General features: G+C 32.8%; 1 protein-coding gene across 1 annotated transcript; it reads left to right on the forward strand.

Moving 5' to 3' along the window:
* Positions 1–1,762: 1,762 nt before the first annotated feature.
* On the forward strand, positions 1,763–6,138 carry LOC145119720 (uncharacterized). Its single transcript, XM_079055435.1, has 8 exons — positions 1,763–2,459; positions 2,731–2,931; positions 3,017–3,139; positions 3,254–3,291; positions 3,366–3,468; positions 3,555–5,450; positions 5,549–5,686; positions 5,764–6,138. Exons 1-8 carry the CDS (start codon positions 2,382–2,384, stop codon positions 5,944–5,946), a joined length of 2,760 nt encoding a protein of 919 aa, XP_078911561.1. The 5' UTR covers positions 1,763–2,381; the 3' UTR covers positions 5,947–6,138.
* The last annotated feature ends 5,936 nt before the right edge of the window (positions 6,139–12,074 follow it).

Below are 12,074 nucleotides of genomic sequence, written 5' to 3' on the forward strand. Positions count from 1 at the left end.
TCCGTTTGCCATTGTTGAGATGCCATCTTCTCTTTTCTAACAGGTGCTTTTCCTTTTCCTCGTATTTTGGTGTTGGATAGTTTTGGGTTTCCTGAAGAATTTCGGGTTCGGACTCGAGTACCGGTTCGGGATCGGGTTGGGTTTCCCAAACAAATTCGACGTGGTGTGCGGTATGTGGCATACCAACGGGTCTAAGCACACACAAATCCAACCGCACCATTCATCTTTGCTATCAAAATTTAACCAACTTATGAAAGGAAGTTGATCTGGTTACCAGTAATTTGGTTAATTTTTAGTGACAACTAATTAAACATGATTCCATAAATATGTAAGAAATCAATTTCTTCACATATTTTGGAAAAACTTTGTAACTTGGTTGCTCAAACAAGCAGTTAACCGCTAATAGAATGCATTGTTGGAGTGGATTTTTAAAGTTGATGACCACAATGGAAAGATACATTTTTATTTTGACATTGTCAATAAGTACAATATTTGATTTAATTCATATAACAAATACATTGAACTATAAACATGATATTAATTAATATTTCTATTAACAGACATATATAGTGCAAAAACAATGCAACCAATATCTTTGGAGGGGCAGGAGTTGACAAGGGAGAGGGGCAAGGGGGAGACCTGGTGGGGATGATCGACAGCCGAGGATGGGGCTATGTGAGTTGTACTGTATAATACAACCTCTTATCCATGTTTCTTCAAAAGATTTTTAGTTTTGCAAAAATATTTTAAATTTTATATTATTTTTGAAAATATAAATTAAATTGATTGTATAATGGTTATTTTACTCATTTTTTGGTAAAATTTTGGCTAGATTTTGATATAAACGATACACATTTAAAACTTTTTATACAATTTACTAATCTATTAGTGTATTAGTATATTATACTTATACCAAAAAAAAAGAAAAATTAATACCATTTGGGTCTTTTGACTTCAATGCCCCTTGTTCCATTATTTACACTACAGCCCCAGGAATGGAAGCCTTTACTGTCTCCTTTAAGTCATGGAACTATCAGAATTTATAATTTTACATTTTCAGATTTTTATAAATAGTATATTATTTATAAAAAGATTACTAAAACTGAAAAATGTTTTAGATATTTGGTAAATAGTGAAAACATATATAAATTTTTATGTGTCTAAACAAATACTAGGAATTTCCTTCAGAAAATATACCATTTTCAACAAAAGAAAATTTGTCATTTTAATATTATTACTTTGATATATAACTTGGGGCTAGCCCACTTACCTAACAATATAACAATATGTCTAACAAAAAGATCTTGAGTTTTATCCTAGACATATAGTAACCTTCCGTTCGAAAAAAAAATAATATTATTTTGATGTAATATTATCCGACAAACAATATCATACACTGATCATCGTATTTTTCTTTGAGAAGATATACCATTTTTAACAGTAGAAACATTGTGATAAATTACTTTCAGCTTCTTTATTTATATATCATGATTAGTTTTTGTTGATGTTATAAGAGCCTTCAATATGTTATCTTGATGACTAAGGACCAAACCTAACATATTTCATAGTTGATATAAAATTTGAATACTGTGTTGAATTGTAGGGGGTGATATGTAAATTCTGGACACTTTTTGGTTCTTTATCGAATCTCAATTATATATAAAATCCAAGAGAAGCTTCCCTTACACTTTTTCTATTTTGTAGCTAACCCCTCTTTTCTTTATTGTTTTTAGATTAAACCACAATATATAATAGTAAGCTTCTCTCCAACGAACTGTAGATACACTCAAATACATAACAATAACATAAATCTTTAAAATGATTGTAGAGAGAGAAACAGAGAGAGAAGAGAGAGAAGTTGAGGGGACTCTACTTTTTAGATCTACTCTACCTGCTTTGTGAGCTTTGAAGCTCATTCTTAAATTCATTCACGAGTTCTACAACGTAGAGATACCTCTCTCACTAAACACCTCCGACATTCACTCACATTTTGTCAATTCACTCAATGCCGTAGTGTCTGTTGATCTGATACGTGTTTGTTGAGCATGATCTTCAGGAATTGATCTGGGTTTTTATTATTTGGGAACAAGTAACATGGGTAAGTTGTAAGATCTTTGACTGAGAGTTTATTTGCACTTCTTGAAGTTTAATTAGTGCGTTTGAGCTCTGGATTTGCAAATTCGCATTGAGTTTGTCTTGAGGATAATGGATGTTCTTATATGATTTTCCGGCCGCTTGCCGGAGCTCCGATGAAGTTGCAGATTTCCTTGAATTAGCTCAGGGGAACTCTGAATTTTGGAGTTCCACATTGTGGAATTAAGCATTTCACACACAAGCTCGTATACATGTATTTATAGAGAGACACGGCGAGGGGAGAGAAAATGTTCAAGTCGGCGAGATGGAGGAGCGAGAAGAACAAGATCAAAGCTGTATTCAGATTGCAATTTCATGTAACGCAGGTAATACTCCTTTTATCTTAGACGTTTCCCAATAATCCATTCATGTCAATCTTTACATTGAAATGATTGATTGAATTATTGCACACTTTGTGTTAGTTGAATTGACTAAGAGAAAACTTTCAAGGTTTGAGCTTTTATAGGCATCCAATGCAATTATACAATATATAAATCAAAATATCGGAAATTTACCCCATTTTTCATCTCGATCTCTAAAACTAGTAAAATTTAGTAAATCGATCTCTTGATTCTTGATTATCGATTTTGTATGCAGCTAAAACAGTTAGCAGGGGATACTTTGATCATCTCTATCATTCCAGCAGATACAGGAAAACCAACAACAAGATTAGAAAAAGCCAAAGTCAAAGATGGAAATTGTTATTGGGAAAAACCACATTGTGAAACTGTGAAGTTTGTTCAAGATCCAAAAAATGGAAATTTTCATGAGAAAATCTATCACTTTTCTCTTGCAACGGTATACATTCTTTCAAATTCATACTTGCAAAATCCAAAATTAAGCAACTTAAAAACACAGTTAATTTTTTTTAATCTTTTTGTAGGGCTCTTCAAAATCCAGTGGAATTGGTGAAGTTTCAATTGATTTTGCAAGTTTTGCTGAAGCTACAAAGACCTCTTCTTTATCTCTTCCTCTTAAAAATGCAAACTGTGCTGCTATTTTACATGTTAGCCCCTTCTTACTCTTATTCATACATATTTTACAATCCATTCAGGATTAATCACCAAAAAGACAAATGGGCTTAAAGTGTTTCATGTTTAATGGTTGTGTGTTCTTCTAGGTATCAATTCAAAGGGTACAGGAGTCATTAGATCAAAGGTAAAATCCATATTTCAACTAGTATTACTTTCAATATTTCCTGCAATTTAACTTAAAACTCACAAAATTTACAGGGATTTTGATAAAAGTGAAAATGCAAACCGAGAAGATAGGAGTTTAAGGGCTCAATTAACCAATGGAAATACAGAAGAAATCATTCAAAGCAATCTTAATGAAGTAAGTTCTCATTTTTCATCTACCATTTTGTAAACAATTACTAAAGGGCAAAAACGTAAACTTTCAACACACTCTTTTTTTAACAGGATTGTGAGGTTTTGAATGATAACATTAACAGAGATAATCGAACATCCAGTGGATCTGATCTCACATTATCAGGTTCTGATCATGAACAACCACCACCTGCAACAATTCATGAAGAACATGAACATGAACATGAACATGAGAGAGCATCACAATGGGATTGGTTAGAAGGTTCACCTCCTGAATTAAGCACAGATGAATCTTCATTATCAGAAGAAGGTTCACCAGATGCCATGATCAAAAAGCTCAAAATTGAACTCGATGTTTTGGCTAGACAAGTTGATGTTTCAGAGTTAGAATTACAGACTCTTCGTAAGCAGATAGTGAAAGAAAGAAAAAAAGGTCAGGATCTTTCAAGGGAAGTGGATGAACTTAAAGAAGAAAGAAATGCGTTCAAGGAGGAGTGTGAAAAGCTCTCTGAAGAATCCAAAGTCAAAGTCAAAGTCAAAGTCAACAATGGGGATCCATGGGATCTTGTTGATGAACTGAGACAAGAACTTAACTATGAAAAGGATTTGAATTCCAATCTCAGATTACAACTTCAAAAAACACAAGAGTCAAACTCCGAGTTGATTCTTGCAGTTCAGGATCTTGAAGAAATGCTGGAACAGAAAGATTCGGAAAAATCAAAGTCAAAGTCAAAGTCAACAGAAGTCAAATCTGAGATAGATGATGATGAAGATCAAAAGGCATTGGAAGACATTGTGAGAGAACATAGTGGAATGCAGGAGGCGTTTTTACTAGAACAAAAGATAACAGATCTCTATGGGGAAATAGAGATGTACAAAAGAGATAAAGATGAGCTCGAAATGCAAATGGACCAAATCGCCCTTGATTATGAAATCTTGAAGCAAGGAAACCATGATATGTCTTACAAACTTGAACAAAGTCAACTTCAAGAACAACTGAAGATGCAATACGAATGTGGCACATATACTGTAGTCAATGAACTCGAATCAAAAATAGAAAGTTTGAACAATGAGCTAAAAATGAAGTCAAAAGAATTATCGGATTCATTTCTAGCCATTGAAGAGCTCAAAACCTATGTCAAGAACTTGGAGAAAGATTTGGAAGATCAAGAAAACGGTTTTGAAGCAGATATTGAAGATCTCATGAATGAAAAAGTCAAACAGGAGCAAAGGGCAATTCGGGCAGAAGAAAGCATGAGAAAGATGAAAATACAAAATGCTAATACAGCAGAGAGACTTCAAGAAGATTTCAGGAAGCTTTCTACACAAATGAATTCAAGTTTTGAAGCGAATGAGAAGGTGGCAATGAAAGCCATGGAGGAAGCCAATCACCTTCGTGTAGAGAAACGTTATCTTGAAGATATGGTCAAGAAAGTCAAACAAGATTTAGACTTTTTTCGTGTTCATCATGAAGAAAAGCTGGTTGATCTTTTGAAACAAATAACTCTGAAATCAAAACAGTTGGAGAAGATGGAGAAACAAATGGAAGATTTATCTTCCATTTGTAGAACTAAGATTGAGAATCTTGAAGATGAAAGAAAGAATCTTGAAAGTGAGGTTCATTTTGTAAAGATGGAACTCGAGAAGTCAAAGAAGGAGTTGACCGAATTAACAGATGCTAATAAGCAAAAAGATTGTGAAAACGAACTATTGCATTCAGAGATTGAAAGTCTTGAATCACGATATAATGACATGAAGCTTTCCATTGCAGAAGATGAATCTGAGAAAGAGAAGATGAAGATCCAAATATCTCAATTAAAAGGAGAAGTCAAAAAGAGGCAAGATGAATTAAATTTAATGGAAAAGAAGCTTAAAGATAGTAGCAATCGAGTAATAATGTTGGAGGGATTAAGTAAAGCTGCTTCAAGAAACACCCCAAAAAGCTCAAAAGAGGTTACCAATTTGAAGAACAAAATAGAGCTACTTGAGGTATTATATTATAAATATAAACTCTACCCTTTTCCCATTTTTATTAAATTTAGTTCTTGATTGTAAATATAAGAAAAATATTGTGTTTTGATCACTAGGGTCAAATAAAAATGAAGGACACAGCTTTGAAAAGCTCTGAAAGTTCATTTCATGAGAAAGAGAAAGATCTTCAACATAAAATAAAAGAGTTGGAAACAAGATTGGAGGATCTTGATCAAAGCATTGCCATTTCACAGGTAAATAATCTTGTCATTTTAAACAATAAAGATTCGATTTTTATATTTAAATGTTAATATATTATATTGGAACACAGGCTTCAAGGGCTGAGGAAATTGCATTATTGAAGAAATTAAACAAATCCATGGAAGAAGAACTGTTGGAAATGCAAGAAAGATATTCAGAAATAAGTCTGAAATTTGCAGAAGTAGAAGGTGAAAGGCAAAAACTTGTGATGACTTTAAGAAACGTCAAGAACGCAAAGAAATCCCAGAGATAATCAAATGTTGTCATGTGTAAATCAGTAATATTAATATATATATGGTTTTCTTTTATTTTTTTTTTATTTTTTTTTTTTTTAATTTTTCATTCGTGTTTACTTTCAAGATATTAGTTAAATATTTACATGTCCTCCTCATGGATAATATACCCTATATGATATACGAAAAAGAAATCCCATGATTTTGTGTAATTCTGTTGTAGGTTTAATTAATTAATTTTATTTTGTTTTTAATGATTCGAAATTGGCAGGATATGATATTGTTCAGAGTTGAGGGTGTTCCAGTTCTTTGGTCCCCTTTATGTGTTGTTCTTCATTTCATGTTTTGACTCGAAATTTGGATTCATGATTGGCAGAATATTTTTCAGGGTGTTCAGATCTTGGTCCCCCTTTTTGGTGCATCATAATGTTGTATTTCATGCATGAAGAGTAGTACTCTACAAGATCGAACTTTCCTTTTTCTTCTGTCGTAGTAGTTGTACACATCAATATATTCCTTGCTTGTTTTAAAAGATTGCAGACTTGCAGCTTTTCTTTTTCTTATCCAAATGATTATGAATATAAAAGGAACCACGTTAGTATTGTAGTAAAGTTTTTTTTTTTTTTTTTTTTTTTTTTTTTTTTTTTTTGCATATATCGAATTATCATAGCCCTATGTTCATTGTTTAAGACCCGATAAATCTTTTTAGAATTTAAATCCCCATCCCAAAGGAACTCAATCCAAATACATGACCAATTTCTTTCTAAAGATATATTAGAGCCCACCACGAAGGCCCAAGTACAATTAAGAAAATATACATGCTATATGTTCAAATTTTTAATTTTGTATGTTGAGGGCATATTTTGGCTAGTAGTAATCTTGGTTTATTATATGAAACCAGGATTAATCTATTCGAGAGTTTTATATTGAAAGATTTGGATGAGGCTTCTTATATATGATAAAGCTATAAATATTTTGTGATGAACCACTTGAAATTTGAGGATTGTCATGGAAATCATATCATATATTGATAAAGTTATAGAAAGATCTAGCACGATACCATATTCTCTTACTCCCGCTCTACTACATAAAAGAGACAGGCTTGAGCTTGATTAGTATTGACTAGATCCTTTGGATAGTGAAGAAATGAAAAAAAAAAAAAATTCCCTTATGCTTCTCTTTTTGGAAGTTTAATGTATGCACAAGTTTGTAAAAGACCATACATCATTTTTGTTGTTGATATGTTCATTAGATTTTAAAGAACCTAAGAATTGCTCATTGGAAATCCATAAAGAAAGTGTTTGAGATACCTAAAGACAAGAAGAAAAAATATTCTTACTTATATAAAATCAACTCACTTATTGATGATATTTATTACGGTTCAGATTTTGGTGAATGTTTTTGTAAAAAAATATACATTTTTCCTATCTTGTAAAGTTTGTTAAATTGTAGGGGTAATTTGATATGCCTATGTGCATGAATTAATGTTTTGGAGAAAGTATTTGTTAAATGTGACTTGAGCATTTGGAGCATTAATATGGAAGATTTGAGTTCAATGGAGCACTTGAAACTCATGGAGCATGTAAAAAAGGAACGAATCATCTGAGAAAGGGTTGGATCTCATGACAAAGGAACGGATCAAGTGACAAAGGAACGAATCTTCTAAAAGGAGGTATGGAGCACCTGGAAGTGGAATGGAGCAGCCTATGCTTGGATGCGCCACTTAGAAGTCAAGGTGCGCCACTATTGGAACTTGATATGCCATGAAGTGACATGATATGCCACCAAGTGACATGATATGCCATCAAATGATTGGATATGCCACCAAATTACATGATATGCCATCAAGTGACAGGATATGCCACCAAGTGCTGGATATGCCATTCATGAGGTGGACGTGTTATTGTGGAGTGGATGTCTTGATATGCCAACCTTGGAGAGGATATTGTTGGATTAATGTCTAAGTCCATAACTATATTTGGTATGTACTTGACCCGACCCGGCATGGTCCATTTGGGTTGCACTTCACCGGCACAATTTATATGGATAGTCTTTTGAGAATAGTATATTTATGATTTATATTAATATATTATAAGTTCTAATATATTAATATGGAATCATATTATTTAATTAGTATTGATCAATAATTAATTTAGAATTAATTAAGTGATAAAAAAGAACTAATTAAATATAGACTCTTATATATATGGAATGTGCCAAGTTCATTTAGGTTGGGCTAAGCTTTCATGGATGGTCCATGGAGCTTTTAACCCATGGATCCTATGTAAATGAAAGGTCATGGGTATTAGGGTTTACATGGATGTAACCCTAATCCTCCATAATATATAAAGGGGTCCTTGGCTCACAAAATTGGCATAAGTGTGTGAAAATAAGAGTGGGCCGATTTTAGTGTGCATACATATTCTCTCAAGTTCTTCCAATGTGTTTTGGTGATTTGTGATTCCATTTGAGGCTTCCACACTATTGGGGCTAAGCTCTTAAAGATTGAAGAAATCAAGCTACATCAAAAGGTATGTCATCTAACCAGAACTTTGTAGTATAGGTGCTTCATAATATGCTAGTTAGGATGAAACCTTGGAATAGTTAATATTTACATGTATAATAGAGAAAACAGAGATCCAAGGTTTATAGGGTTGCATGTACACCATAAGAGTGTTAGAATGCTCAAAACCCAACAGTGGTATCAGAGCCATGGGTTGTTTTCTGTTATATTGATGCAAATGTTTTATTTTCATGTTGAAAAAAAAAAGAAAAAAAAACATGACGTTTGTCAAATTTTAAGATAATTACTTGTTTTGTGAAAAACGAATTATTTGTAAAATTTGAATCATTTGTTATATGAGTTGAATTAGGTCAAATTTAGAAAAAGATAAAATGATATGATTATTTTATTAGTTTTAAAAGTTTGTTCTAAATGTTATAAGGAGTTACATATTTTGTCATAAAATTTTGGAGCTCAAAAGTTTTTTTTTAAAAGTTGTGATCTTAAGGGTTTTTAAACTTCCATAAGTTATGGATATGAAAGTTTTTTTTTTTAAAAAAAATTTGATTCAAAGTTTTTATGGAGTTACAAAATTTGGTGTTAATGTTTTAAAGAATTCCATAACTTGTTCTTAAGTTATGGAACATGGAAAATTTCATCATAAAACACCATTAATTCCATAAGTTATGGAATCCAAAGGTTTTCAAGAATTACAAAACTTGCCCTCAAGTTTTGGAATTTGAGAAAAGTTTTTTATGAAAAAAAGAATTGAATTCTAAAACTCTTGGGTTCATAACTTAAACAATTAATTAAATGGTTTTAATTTTGAGTTTAATAATTGGAATTATGATGTTTTGTTGAATAGTTCAAATTAACTCTTATGGACTTTATTAATAGTTAATTAAAGCGTTTAATTAAAATAGTATTATTAATCCATAAATATATGGTTTGAGTTTAATTAAATTAAAAGTCTAGTTTAATTAATAGATTAAACCACCAAGTATTTTAAATGTCTAAAATACACCCTTATACTATTATAATATTAAAAGTTTAATATATTATATGTATAAGAGCAAGTCGTCTTACCATTAGTAGGCCTCATTCACGAAGCCGGTCTATAAGGGGGGTATAAGGTTACTGCTTATAAAATGGCAGTTTAATGGGTGTCTACTCTCACCCACCGCTTCCTTGACTGGTGGAGGGTCGCTAGCCGAACAGGTAGGACAAGGACTATAATTCTCCCTTCATTAAAAGTATTAATGATAAATACTAAGTAACTAAACCTTTTATTAATTCCCAATCTTAGTTACTTAGGAAAATGTGAATAAGGTGCTAATCCATGAAATTACACTTTGCACTTTGTTTAAGCTGTTAGTGGAGCGTGTGTGGTTAACCGGCACACTAACCTGGACTTAACAAGGTAGGCAAAGGGTAACTTAATGTTTATCATAGTATCGTTGGAGCGTGTGTGGTTAACCGGCACATCGATTGAGGGGTAAATATTAAGGGTACCAAGTATATTTGCATGGTTACTTCACACCTTGTTTTGTGATCCTCGACATCCCAGTCACAAAACCTGAAGGGCACACTCGAGATTGAAACATGCCATTGAAAAGTTCAATGAATCTCAAAAGAATCTAGGAGTTTCAAAACCAATTAAAACCTAATAATACATTTCGTTTATCTTGGTGGAAATTTGTGAATCGTCATTCACCTACCTTCAAATATTTTATAGCTTGGATTACGGCATCCCTCTTCCAAGTTATAAAATAGTTTGTTGGGTCATAGCCTTAATATATCATATTGGGTGTTATATTAAGGACTTAAATCAACTTTACGTGAATTTCTCCCATTGTTGATGTCTGGTTTAGAGAACAATGATCTTCCCAAACCAAGCTTTCCTAATGAATATGACTTCCCGAGTTTGGCTCATGGAAGTCATACTTCTCTTCCTCCACCTCCTCCAATTATTCTCCCTAACCCACAAGTTCAAGGTCACTCAAGCCCTAATGGAAAGCAAGGTCTATGTGTGATCACATCTTAGAGATGAAGTCACATATTGACAAGCCGGGAGAGTTGGGTGTCAAAGTCTTGAGAAAGTTGGATGTTCAATCACTTTCTAAGTCACATAGTGAGTTCCTTTGGGACTAGTATGAAACAGACTATGACATGAACCTTAATGATCATATCTATTTGCTTGGTGCTGCTGAATCAGCAATGATTTGGAACGATAGTAAAACAAATTTGATTAGAAGATCAACTTCCCAAAAACTTTATGGACAGTGACAATGGTGACACTGGAAATCCAGAAAAAGCATTCTCTTCCTAATGGAAAGGGATTGGCCATAGTCAACCCGGTTGACCAAATGGTAAAGAGAAAGGCTAAGTCTGAGATAGTCCCATTACCAAAGGGTCCATATGTTTATTTTGCCAAAGGAAGGGGCGTTGATTGTAAAGCTGCCAAATTTACCTAAGGATGTTAAAGTCAATAAGTTTGACTCTACATCAGGTAGAGCCCATTATCTAACTCTGTTAAGTTCTATTCTAAGATCCTCATTACATGATGTGACTGGGTCACATGTTGATGTTTTAAGAATCAAAGAATAGAGAGAAATCTTAAAGGAAGTATATGCTGATTCTGATCGCGAAGGTGGATTTCGATCGCAGCAGAATTTTGAGCAGTTGCTTAAGAAGTTATGATATATTGCTAAGGAATAGATAACAACAATTTTCCATGTGGATTATAAGGATAAGTTTTTCCGCAAAGTTTTAAAATAAAAGAAAATTGTTTAATTTTATTTATTTGAAGTATCCTTACAATGGAATTTGTGGAAAATTGTTGCTTATATGATTCCACTGACAGCAATATTGGAAAATGGATTTGATTCTTTCATTTGTGGTAGTGTCTAAATTTACCAAATCAGGAAAGTTCCTCATCGCCCAAGTTTCAATTGGACCGAAACTTGGAATCATGCAAGTTGAATAGTATGATGAATGAGAACTTTCAAGCATTGGAAAATCAAGACTAATTACTTGTTCACATGGATGTGTGAGTCAAGTGAAGGACTAAAGGGATCGAGTACACATTCTTGTACACTGGTCATGTCCACCACAAAGCTCGTTAAGACTATTTGATTTACTAAAGTTTAGTAAATATGGTTATACTTACAAGTTTAAGTATAATTCTGAAACATTGGAAAAGTCTCAATGTATGGCAGAACGAATGGGAAGAATCAAATTAGGCAGAAAGATAAAAGTTTCTCAAATCTGAAAAGATGGGAGAGTACTTTAGTATCATGTTTGTGATCATCTTAATGATTTAGAAATCATATCACAATTAGTCCTCTAAAGGTCATCTTAGTGCATTCTTATGACTAAGAAGAGGAGTCATGAATTGTTGAAATGGTTAGATCAGGAAGATGAGTCATACTTCGTTCCAAAACAATTCTTAGAGTCATACTCCAAGATTGTAACTTGAGTGACATATCTTAAAGAAAGGATTAAAACACTTGTCAAATGTAAGAGTAAAAGTGTCCTACTCTTGTACATTTGAAATTGGTAAGTTGTGATGTTTTGGATAAAACAAAGACCAACTAAGGCTAATTGTGTGAAGTGTTTGTCTTGATAAAGAATCCGCACTATCTC

This window comes from Lactuca virosa, chromosome 6 (genome assembly GCF_052849685.1).
Source record: "Lactuca virosa cultivar CGN04683 chromosome 6, Lactuca_virosa_CGN04683_v6, whole genome shotgun sequence".
Classification (NCBI taxonomy): Eukaryota; Viridiplantae; Streptophyta; class Magnoliopsida; order Asterales; family Asteraceae; genus Lactuca; species Lactuca virosa.